Here is a 12,377-nt window from a genome sequence, read left to right on the forward strand (position 1 = left end):
AATTACATATCATGGATTTAATTAGGCTTTTACTTCAAATATAAGAATCAAACTTTTTATTATATAATTGAAGCCAAGAAAATGCATGATCAAGATCATGATAAATGATTGTTTTCCTTATTATTCAAGGTTTAACATTTTTAATCTCAAAAGCATAGGCATGATCTGTAAGGTTAGAACATTAATTGGGATAGTTCCTATCATCATTTGGTGAATATTTATCTACAAATCACAATTTGTCTCAACGAGGGCACAAGCTTCTTATACAGAAAAAACATCTCTAAGCAGTCTTCTAAAACGGCTACCAACTATGGACTAGAATGAGCTCAACCACTTCGCTCTCGCCCATTCAATTATGCTTAGAAGGCATGACACTATAGAAAGACATGAATGGAGGCTTGCAGTTGTTACTGGATACAGGGGTAAGCTTGAATTCATTCAGCAAGAAGAGTTTTTCTTGAGATCAACTCTTGTATCTGTTACTTCAGACAAAATTCAAGCGTTGAAAGGACTCAACTGTAAGATCGTTTTGTATATAAGCTACCAGAGTAAAGGACAAAACCAAACCAACGCACCCACACAAAAAACCCCAAATGCAGCAGTTTTTATAATTGCAAAGTGATAAAAACACATGGATGTCTTGTACACCCATGTATGAAGCCTTAGAGGTGAAGTTACAAAAATGGGAGTGCTTATTTAAGCTTCTGAAAGAGTATCAGTGCTCCTGGTTTACAAACCCGTATAGAAGTAAACTGATCGTAGAACAGAAAAAGAGCCTTGCATTGTCTTTTGACTCCTCCCTTCAATGACACTAATCTGTGATTCAAGAGCAAAGACAAACCCGTGCTATTATCCTCCTGATAGTTTGATGCCTCGTGCTTGGACAGGTGACAATCATCTATAGAAGGACAATCTTAAAATGCCATATTTTCTGAGCCCTGCAAAAACTGTTCCTCACCACATGATTTTGCTCTGAAAACCAACACATGCATGTTCAACCTTCAATAGGTTAGCACTTCATAGTGCAGGTTTAGAAGACCGCAAAAACTTCTTTTTGCCACTTCCCATTACAGCTGAACCGGTGCCTTCAATGGAAATCGTATTACGACACAAGTAAGGCGAAATATACCCAGGAGCCTGCACAAGCCACTTATTAAGAGTCAACACAAAGCATCAAAGATCGCCAAAACAATTATTCAAGGTTTTGCAAAAGAGCAAGACAACCTGACCTTAAAGCCAGAAATAAATGACCAACAACACCCAACTCCGCAGCAAGAGAGTAACGAAATAGGCCCAAAACGTGACATGGATACAGCTTATATAGAATGGTAAGTTCAAAACCACTAACACATAATCTTGTATTTTTAAAAAGAAAAAGGCATGTAGATCAAGGGCAGAAACCTTTAACAAGGGTATGGGGACTTCCACTTTTCCATGAAGAAACGTATCCACTTGCTGAAGCTTCTCCAAGGGTAGAGGGCTGATTACATAAAAGAGGCCCTTCTTACTATCAACTCCCCTGACGATTCCTGTGTACAAAATTCAGAACAATTTGGCTGACTCAGTGTGTGCGAATAAGTGAATGAGCATCTGTGCGGGTGGACAGGCAGGCATGCATCGTGTGTGTTCACATGTTTGAGCCCATGTGAGTACATGTGTGTATACTTGTGCATGCGTGCGTGCGTGTGCGCGTGACTATGTGGGTGTTCTGGAGGTGCATGTGGCGAATTTTACATGCCACTGCATGGGTGTGTGCGCATGTGCATATGCACTTGCCTGATTGCCATCTGGAAGATAGTGATGCAGGAGCAGCTTGTACAAAAAGATAAAAATTTGAAGGCAAACAAGAATGGTGATGGACCTTGCAACCCCTCCACAGAAGACAGCAACGGTAGAAGCCACCTCTCCACCACGTTGAATCCCCCCTAGCCTCTAGGATCTAACCGTAAACACAGTCCAAGACAGAAATCAGCAAACAAAAGGATATGTTGGGGTAAAGGCACATTGCCACCCCTTTATTAAAGATAAGATGCATGTCAGATTGCAGGGATTGGCAGTATACAGATAGTATTTCCTGATGGACGCATATTCATGCTTGATGGTGTCCGCCATGTGCCGCAAATCAAGAAAAATCTGATTAGCACTGGCTTATTGGATGACAGTGGTTACCACACCACATTTGGGGATTCCAAATGGGTGATTACTGATGGCCAGGCTGTAGTGGCTGAGGGTTTTAAGAGTGATACCTTGTACCCTCTTTATGTTTCCAGTGTGGGTAATCATGTTGTTGCCATAACCGAGCTGCCAAAGGTTTCATTGTGGCATAGCCGGTTGGGACACATGTCTGTTAAAGAAATGCAAGAACTGTCACGTTTGGGTTATCTGCCGTCTCTTTCTTTTTCAGATTTGCCTACTTGTGATCATTGTATATTTGGCAAGCATTCTGTGACTCCTCATAAGAGGAGAACTCCCCAGAATAGAGCACCGCTTGATCTAGTGCACACTGATTTGGGTGAGATGCCACAGTTATCACTAGAGGGTGCAAAATATTTTATTACTTTCATTGATGATGCCACACGCAAAGTGTGGGTCTATTTCTTGAAGCATAAGGGCGATGCCTTAGATGCTTTCAAGAAGTTTGTCGCTCAGATTGAGAATCGGACAAGTCGCAGGCTGAAATGCCTCAGATCCGATAATGGGGGTGAGTATGTGTCACATGCTTTTGTGCAGTTTTGCCAAGCTAAGGGCATCAAACAGGAACTCACAGCCCCTCATAATGCATCTCAAAATGGTGTAAGTGAGCGTATGAATCGAACTATTCAGGAGAAGGTTCGATGTATGTTGTCTTATGCTACATTACCCCATGGCTTTTGGGCAGAAGCCGTGCAAACAGCAGTTCACATTATTAATAGGTCGCCAAACAAGGCTTTGGAGTTGAAAGTGCCAGAGGAGGTGTGGTCTGGCAAGCCACCTTCATATAAGCACCTACATGTATTTGGCTGCGAGTGCTTTGCTCATGTACACAAAGAACTGCGCACCAAACTGGAGCCAAAGTCTATCAGATGCATCTTTATGGGTTATGGTGACGAAGGTGAAATGGGGTACAGGTTATGGGATCCCGTTAAACGGAAGATTATACGCAGCAATGATGTCATCTTTAAAGAGGATAGTGTACACAAGGAACCCGTGCAACCTGTGGAATACAGGAGGGTTATTTATGATGATGTTGGACAGCAAAGAATGCCCATTTATATGCAGCAGCAGGCTGCTGCAGATAACCCTGTTCAAGAGGGTATACAGGCTGAAAATCAGCCAGATAATTTTGCTAATGATGCACCACTGGATATGCCAGCAGATGGGGCTGTAGAACAGCCAGATATGGTGGTACAGCCACCCGTCATGCATGACGAACAGGCTGGACAGCAGCCTAATGCGGAACATTTTGTTAGGAGGAGCACCCGTGTACAACGGCCTCCTGCCAGGTTTGTTCCAGGAGCCAATAATGTGGCTGATTTTATCATGCTGACAGATTGTGGTGAGCCTTCCAGCTTCAAGGAAGCTATGGGAAGAACAGAGAAAAAGAAGTGGGAGAAAGCCATGCAGTCAGAAATGGACTCCCTACTTCAAAATGATACATGGGACTTGGTGCAGCTACCTGTAGGCAGAAAGGTTTTGCCATGCAAGTGGGTTTACAAAGTCAAAGTGGATTCAAATGCTTTACCGAGGTATAAGGCCAGATTGGTTGCCAAGGGATTTAAGCAGGAGAAGGGCATTGACTTTGATGAGATCTTTTCCCCTGTAGTCAAGATGACTACTTTGAGAGCAGTGTTAGCTCTTGTTGCTCATGACGACATGGATTTATGTCAGATGGATGTGAAGACAGCCTTTCTTCACGGAGATCTCCATGATGAGATCTATATGAGTCAGCCAGAGGGATATGCTGTTAAAGGGAAAGAGCAGCTTGTGTGTAAGCTCAAGAGGAGCTTGTATGGACTCAAGCAGGCGCCAAGAGAATGGTACAAGAAGTTTGATGCCTTCATGCAGTCCCAAAGGTATCATAGGTGTGAGACCGATCATTGCTTGTACACCAAACGGGCAAAGGATGGCAGTTTGATGCTACTCATTCTATATGTGGATGACATGCTTATTGCCAGTAAATCTCAGCATGAGATTAGTGCTTTGAAGAAACAACTGCATAAGTCTTTTGACATGAAAGACTTGGGTGATGCAAATCATATTCTTGGCATGCGGATTACTCGTGACAGGTCCAAGGGACTTTTGTTTCTGTCACAGAAAGAGTACATTGACAAAGTACTGCAGCGCTTTAAAATGGAGGGGGGGAAGTCTATTAGTACCCCGTTGCCTCCACATTTAAAACTCAGCAGTAAGGACAGCCCCAGATCAGATGATGATAAGGCTGAAATGGCCAAGGTTCCGTATGCATCTGCAGTTGGATCTTTGATGTATGCCATGGTTGCCACTCGTCCGGATATTGCTTTTGCGGTGGGAGTCATCAGCAGGTATATGGCAAATCCAGGCAAGCGGCACTGGGAAGCAGTGAAAGGTGTCTTGAGGTATCTCAAGGGTACCAAAGACTTGTGCATATGCTATGGTAGGTAGGATGCATTGGTGCATGGTTTTACAGATTCAGACTATGCAGGGAATGCAGATAACCGGAAGTCTACTACCGGTTATATTTTCACAGTTGCAGGAGGTGCTATATCATGGGTGTCTCGGTTGCAGAAATGCATTGCACTGTCAACTACTGAAGCTGAATATGTTGCAGCCACTGAGGCTTGCAAGGAAGCAATATGGCTTACTCGGCTGGTGGGAGACTTGGGCATTACAGGAGATATGCCAGTTTTGCATTGTGATAGTCAGAGTGCTATCATGTTAGCAAAGAATCCGGTCTTTCATCAGAAGACCAAGCACATAGATGTGAAATATCATTTCATCAGGGAGGTACTGGAAGACAAGCGACTTGAGCTTGTGAAGGTGCATACTGATGATAATCCTGCAGATTTGCTCACTAAGAGCTTGCCTACTGAGCGGTTTGCACATTGCCGCCACATCATGGGATTAGGATGAGACCATTCTTATTTTATGGTCTTGTATACAGTAACTGTATATTGCTGTAATTTTTATTCTTTTCTCCCCTTTAGGCACATTGGCCTTTAGGTGGGAGGTTGTTGGGGTAAAGGCACATTGCCACCCCTTTATTAAAGATAAGACATCTATGACTGTCTTAAGACAGTCACAGGGTAAAACCTAATCCTAATAAAACCTATGAGTTTGTGGTGTGGCTCATCACTTCACACCCGCACACTTGTGTCTTCTCTCTCTCTCTCACACTCTCTCCCTCTTGCTCTTCTTCCCCCTTCAGGCCCTTTAGGATAATCATTAGAAGAATCACCTCCCAGCCAACCTCGAGCACGTGGGCTATAGCTTTGGCGTCCCATACCACCAGAACCGTTCCCAAGGAACCATCAGCACAGCTCCTAATCCGCCATGTAGAAGGCAGGAGTCTAGACTCAAAATCCAGACCAAACCATCCATGGATGCCACAATGAAGTCCATGGAGATACTGTCCCATTTACTTCCAGGGATGTCTAGAGGATGAAACAACCCTCCAATCTTAAGGCGTTCCACCTTACTCACTTGACAATGCTGGCATTTTTCATTCGCATACAACTTCTCACACCTTAGTGTTGATAACACAATGTGGAGATGCTCAACATGCGTGTCAAGAGAATGGGTATATACGATGATATCATCTAAGAATTCGGCTATAAATTTTCCTAGATATTCACGTAAGCTCATTCATCATCTGCTAGAAAGTCGCAGAAAAATGTTTAGGCCTCAACATAGTGCTGAAGGAGTGATGCCCTCCTCTAGCGATGGTACAGAAGATAGGGTTGCCGCCACCTCCAAAGCATCTCAGCCTGAAGCTGCGAAAGATGGTGACTCCACTAGCAGAGATCTAGGGACAAGACCCGATCATGAGACAGACACTACCAAAGCAAAATGTAGACATGCAGGAAATGACAAGAGAAAAGGCGGCGGATCTAACCAACCTACCGGGCTTCACACTACACTTGGAGAATAAAGACATGCACGAACTGCAGAAAGGGACAGCCGACAAGGGACTCAAGAGGCTACTGGCGGACTTCACGTCCGCACCAGACAACTTCTCACTTTTCCAGAACGACACGAACAGAATACAAAACATGAAATCTGTTTCTTTTGCTGCTCAAGCTCTAAAACGTCCTTCTCATGGAGCCCCTCCCTAGCATACAATGCAGCACATCGAGAAAGGGCGAGCCTTGCCAGAGGTGTCGAAAGGAACCTATGTGGGAGCTCTCCAAAGAGGTGGCCGAAGGCTGTTTAAAGCGCTAGCGACCCCGAAGCAATCGGCGTGGGAGCAGCTCTCACCGAGAGCAAGGAGAATCTTCAACGATCCACCCTCCGCCACCCCCTCAGAAGGAGATCCTGCAAAAACTCGACCAAATCCTGGCTTTGTCAAAGGTAAGCTTCCTACGGTGAAAGTTCACAATGGAATGCTAAATAAAACCACGAAATGGCTCTATTCTTGCGCAGTGGTAGGATATATCCACGGTCCTTGACCACCTGCACTGTTCCTGGAAGGATGGGTGAGGAATTTTATCTTGAAAAGGGTTGAATGTCACTAGCGTTCGCTTCCTAAGGAACGGATACATTGTTTTCCTTTTTGAAAAACCTGAAATGGCATCCCACCCTCCGAAGTGCCAATTTGGGTAAAATTCCCCGACCTACTCTCCCTCTTCCCACAAGTTGAGGCTCTGTGCGCCCCCCCAGGTCAGTTCCTAGCTAGCCCTTGAAACAGAAAGGTTTATCAGCCTGAGAGGAAACCCCCAAGCCTATTTCCTAATGGGCAACAGCCCCACCGAATGCCATTCAAGTTCTAGATGGGGATGGAGCGGAGCTGATACAAAAAGTCTTTTACAAGAACATCCCCAACTCTTGTTTCCTATGTGGCTTGGGAGGACACTTCATTAAGGACTGCCCGGCTAGGAAAGAAAACAAAGAGACACCTACGCCTCACCCTCAAGAGGCTCAAGAAGAAGAAGAAGCCCCCCCAACTGACCCCAAAACCAAGAACCATGGGAAGGATAAAGCTCAGTGGAGGAAGTCAGGATTAAACAAGTAGATCAAGTAGATTCGAGAGCGACCACTGATGAAAAACCTTCTGATAGCTCAGAGGAAGAACTCCTCGTAGAAAACATCTAGGACTTCAAAGCCCAACTTGAACGAGTAGAACACAAAGCCCTAGACAGAGATGACCCCCCATTTACTCTAGTGAAAGGCCGAAAAACTCTGCACGCTGAAAGGTGAAGTCTTTTATCAATCCCTCCAAATGATAAGTCTAAGGAGCCAAGCTCCACAGAGCAAGAGAAAAGAAGGCTATCAAGAGGCTTCAACTTAGTGCCGCAGGTTAATTTCAAGAAGAAAATAAACAAAAGCAATACCCAATGATGCAAAAACAAGATTGCTTCACTTTCCTTAGTATCAATGTCCAAGGTTTATCAAACGATCTTAGACCAGCAATTCTCAGAAGATGGATCCGTGGCAGAGGTTTCAACCCCAACTTTATAGCACTTCAGGAAGTGAAGGTCGGGGGCTCAAAGCTAAGGTGTCAACTTAGCCAAATTGACGACAAAAGAGAGTGGAAATTGCCAAGCACCTTTCCCAAGCGGTAGGAGTCTTAACCACCTTCGGTCAAAACGGAATAGGGGTTGACTTCATGCACCCCAACCTAGAGTGCCAGGTGTTCTCGGTCTACGCCCCCAACACCGTTAGGGATAGAGTACTCATGTGGGAAGGCAAATCCTTGAAGGATAACGCTATCCTCCTGGGGGATTTCAATATGGGCTTGGCAACATTCCAAGGGGGAGTGAGTTGACAGCCTGGAATAACTTAAAAGATCAAGCTTTCTTGATCGATGCCTCAGAAGACACCGCTTTCACCGGGCCTAATAATCAGATAGGACAAAATCATAGAAAAGCTCGATTGGACAGAGCCTACTTTTCTAGAAGACTCCTAGATGACGCCCTTTGTCACAAGACTAGTGCTCTTCTATCCCTCCCCTTCTCTGACCATAAACCAGTATTTTTCTCACTGGAAAAGGGAGAAGGGAGGAGGTTCCGCTCCTGGTTCAAGGCCAACCCTTTTTTCTTTCAGCTATCGACGTTCAAACCAAAATTGCAAGAATTTGGCAAAAGGCATTTGGAGGGACAGCTAGCACAATAAAGAAATGGGTGAGAGCCACAAAACGCACAAGATGCTTCTTGAAAGCGATTAAACGAAGATCGGACAAAGATATACCTTCATACAAATTTAGAATTTTTGTTGTTCTAAAGATCAAAAATCTACAAAGAAAATAAAAGAGAAAATGAAAGAGAAGAAAAAGAGGTAAACAAAAACTTTTATGAAAAACAAAAGGAAGACATACTTAGCAAGCAAAGCAACACTCATGTCGTCATCAGTGCCCAAGCATAAGTAGCTATACTGGGTTTCTAAAGATCGGACAAAGATAGGCTAATGAGGCGACAAGCTCTAAAAGACCTAATCAAGAGACTTGAGGAGGATTCTTCACCCCAGGGATAGGCTCAACTAACAAGTGTAAGAAACAATCTGAAAATTGAGGCAGAAATCGAAGCAAGGCAAGTCAAAATTTATACAAGAGAGTCGTGGGCAGGAAAAAGTGACATGGCCAATGAAGAAATGTACAAAAGCCTCCAAAAGAAACGCGCTAAGGAATCCTTGGACGTGGCACAGAAAGACGGAAGGCTTGTGCAAGATCCTAATGAGATTATGGAACTTGTCACCTCCCACTTTCAAGCTATTCTGGGAGAGACTGAGATCCTCTCAACCGAAAAACTTAGAGCTAGAGATCGTTGTAGACTAGCAAGAATTAAGCAGGTCTCCCTTTTTGTTCGCCAATACTTAGATAGAGACCTTACTCTTGAGGAACTAAAAGTAGCAACTGACATCATGGCTAAGGATGGACTCCTAGTGGAGTTTTACCAAGTCTTATGGACATACTGGGACCGCACCTTCTAGAGCTCTGGCAAGACTCAAAAGAAAAAGGCTCCTTGGATCCGAGAGTTTAACACAAGGATGATCAAACTAATCCCAAAACGAGGCCCCAAAGATGAGATCAAAAACTGGAGGCCACTGACCATGCTGAACATCAGCTACAAGATTTTTGCCAAGGCTTTAGCTAACAGGTTAAAAATCAAGATGCAGAGGTGGATAAGGGAAGAAAAGAAGGGCTTCATTGAAGGATGCCACATCCTAGAGGCTATTCTAACGATATGGGAAGGATTAGAGCTTGCCGAGGAAACCCAGCAAGACATTTGCTTCCTCAAAGTAGACTTTGATAAAGCCTATGATAGAATGGAATGGGGCTTTATCCTCTTCTCACTCCAGGACATGGGAATAGGCCCCGGTTACATAACATACGTCAAGATCCTACTCTCCCAAGCCAGAGGGAAGATTGAGATTAATGGCAAGAGTTCTCCACCCTTTGCACTAAAGAGGTCTATCAGACAACGATGCCCACTAGCCCCCCTACTGTTCGCTATAGCAATTGACTCACTTGGACAACTCATCCAGGACAACGTTGACAGTGGTACACTGAAAGGAATACAAGTGGAAGAAGGGAGACAGATCATCTGTCAACAATTCGTGGATGATACGAACCTGACTTTGCACAACGATGAACTTTCAATGAATGTAAGCCTTGGAATGCCTTAACGTTTTCGGTCTAGCCTCAGGTTCTAGAATTAACCACAAAAAAACAAGCATACACAGCACCAGGAACCCTCCTCCCCAACTCCTCTTAAAAAAATGATGCAAAGTCCTAAGGGAAGGAGAGATTTTCAGACTTCTAGGAATCCCGATGGGCTTTAGATGCTCGCTAAATGATTGGTCGGACTAGGTAATAGATAAAGTTAAGGATAAACTTAACAAGTGGCAAGGCCTACAGCCAACTCTAGCAAGAAGGAAGTTAGTTCTTAACCATTACATCTATCCCTCGATCCTCTACTTTATCTCCTGCTAGAATCCAACTTAGAAGAGCTTGGGAAAAATCAAGTCTTTTTCGCTTCTTCCTGTGGGGGGGGGTGTTGACCATCGCAAGATGTCCAAGGTTAAATGGCAAGTGTGCACGATGTCCAAAGACGCAAGAGGACTGGGGATGGTGAACATTGAGAGATCAGCAGCAAGGTTCATGAACCAGTGGATTACTAAGGCATTTCTAGACCCTGACCCAATCTGGGCAACTCTAATCATACACAATCTCAAAAAAGTCAGGCTCAAGAGATGCAGACACTAGAAACTGATTCCAGTTGAGGTGGCATTGCTGGGAAATGAAATGTGTATAGCCAAGGGGTCAGAACTGTGGAAGGGAATGTGGCAAGCTTGGGAGTCAAATCGACAGTATATCAAGTGGAAGGGCTTTTCAAGAAACACGGGCACCTTCTGCAGTCAACATTCATTATGGTTCCCGATAACTTGGCCGAATGCACAAGTAAGCGATGAGGACTTGAAAGGAGCCCTCAGACTCAACAATAAGGAGGTATGAATCTGGGGGGGACTTATGGAACCGAGAGCAGGATAACTGGTTGGAAGATGAAAATTTGATGGCCAAATTTTGACTTAACATATTCGACTTGAGACTAATACATGAGAGACAGCTGCTCTGGTCAAGAGAAAGCCTATCTTGGATGGGAGACCACCTCAGACCGTCTCTGAGAGAATTCAGATGGGCTGGACAAAACCAGTTGACTTCTATCCCAATTTGGGTGGAAGGGCAGGAAGAGATAATAAAGACAGTCAAACTAAAATGGCAAAGAGGGACTTGAGTGAAACTTGGAGGAAGAGGTTCGAAAGGTGTGGGACAAAAATATCTCTGAGAAGCAATCCTGCCTGATCTGGCTAATCTTACACAAAGGAGTTTGGACAGCTAGAAGAGCACGAAGTATCGGTCACACGGACGAAAACTGCAAGAGATGTAGAAGCGCCCAGGAGGATATACCCCACCTATTTCTCAACTGTAGATTCTCCAAAACCTTATGGTCTTCACCTCAAATCTGACACGCCAGACTACTGCTCAATTATGCCTATCTTCTTCTGGGAGACACGCCTAGCAAAGCTCCCCCCAACTGGAATGCTATCCGAACGTCGGCACTCTGGTCAATTTGGTTTTCATGGTGTGCGAAAGTTTTCAACGACAATGTTATTGATGCTACTAATGTCTTTTTAAATTTATGTGTGCAACCACGAGCGCAGTGACATATTGCAGAAAATCCTCTCAACTCAGACATAGATACAAACTTTCGCTCAATAAGAAGACGACCTGGCCCAAGAGGAGAACCGCTTGCTGGAGCAGTTACGACAACTTGCGGAGAAAGAATCAAATGAAAGAGAACACTCACTACACCAAGAGAACGGAAGCCCGGCTCCTCAAGGAACTCAATCGCCCGCCCCTCTGCAGGATGCTACTCCCCCTCCCATCTCTCCCGACCCTACAACCTTACTTGCCCGTGCGCTAGAAGAGAGAGCAGCGACACAAAGTGTCGTGCATGTCCAAGCACAGAAAAACGCTACCCCCAAATTGCAAAAAGCATCGCCAAGCCTTCCCACATTCAAGAGACCAGTTTCTTGCACAGACCCTGAGAGTGTATCTAAAGTACACAAAGAAAACATGTCAAGGGAACAATTCATCCACGCCCTTCAGCGACCAGCAAGAGAAACACCAGGGAAACCTCAAAAGCGCACGCACCCATGCCCATACCTTCACATCCCAGGCACAGTGGTTATCAAAGCTGTGTCCCATGTGGTTCCAAAGGATGAATCTAACGGGAATACCCGCCAGACTACCGAGATCATCTGACAGAAGCCTTAGATTTCAGTACATTGTCCCCCCGTGCAGGGGAAGAAACATTTTGATGTAAAAAGATATCTTTTTGACTTTTTAATATAAACCCGCATTCTACCGAAAAAAAAGTAAAGTCGCAGAAGCATTCGTGGGTCCAAAAGGGAGTACTAAGAATTATGGTCACTCAGCCGCATCAGTACCCCCAACTTTTACTCTATATACTATAGTGGATACTCCCTGGCAAAGATGAGCCTTTTTCACATGTCATTGCAGATATGCAGAATTTAGGACCAACGGGACAGTCATAATAGTGGACAATTGCAACAGTTGAACACAAATCAAAGGCAGTGAGATGTTTTGACATATCCCCTTTGGAAGGATGAGGTGAATGCTCATAAGATAGGTCAAGATTGCATTTCAGCTGAGACTTTTATATTAAAAAGCATGGTCATACCCT

General features: G+C 44.5%; 1 protein-coding gene across 2 annotated transcripts in view; it reads right to left on the reverse strand.

The window, feature by feature from the left end:
- Positions 1-401: 401 nt before the first annotated feature.
- LOC147889346 (Pre-mRNA cleavage complex II protein family) overlaps positions 402-12,377 on the reverse strand; it is a 77,323-nt gene continuing 65,347 nt past the window's right edge. The window contains exons 8-9 of one of the 2 annotated variants that reach the window (XM_087391807.1): positions 1,402-1,529; positions 406-1,137 (exon numbers count right to left, since the gene is read on the reverse strand). In XM_087391807.1, coding sequence (XP_087247933.1) covers positions 1,018-1,137; positions 1,402-1,529 — 248 coding nt within the window. In that variant the 3' untranslated portion in view covers positions 406-1,017. Of the gene's footprint in view, positions 1,138-1,401; positions 1,530-12,377 lie in introns of both variants that reach the window. The other variant, XM_087391808.1, reaches the window with a different exon arrangement.

Source organism: Dipteris shenzhenensis, chromosome 20, assembly GCF_047967505.1.
Source record: "Dipteris shenzhenensis isolate YYH24624 ecotype China chromosome 20, Dip_SZ_1.0, whole genome shotgun sequence".
NCBI classification, from domain to species: domain Eukaryota; kingdom Viridiplantae; phylum Streptophyta; class Polypodiopsida; order Gleicheniales; family Dipteridaceae; genus Dipteris; species Dipteris shenzhenensis.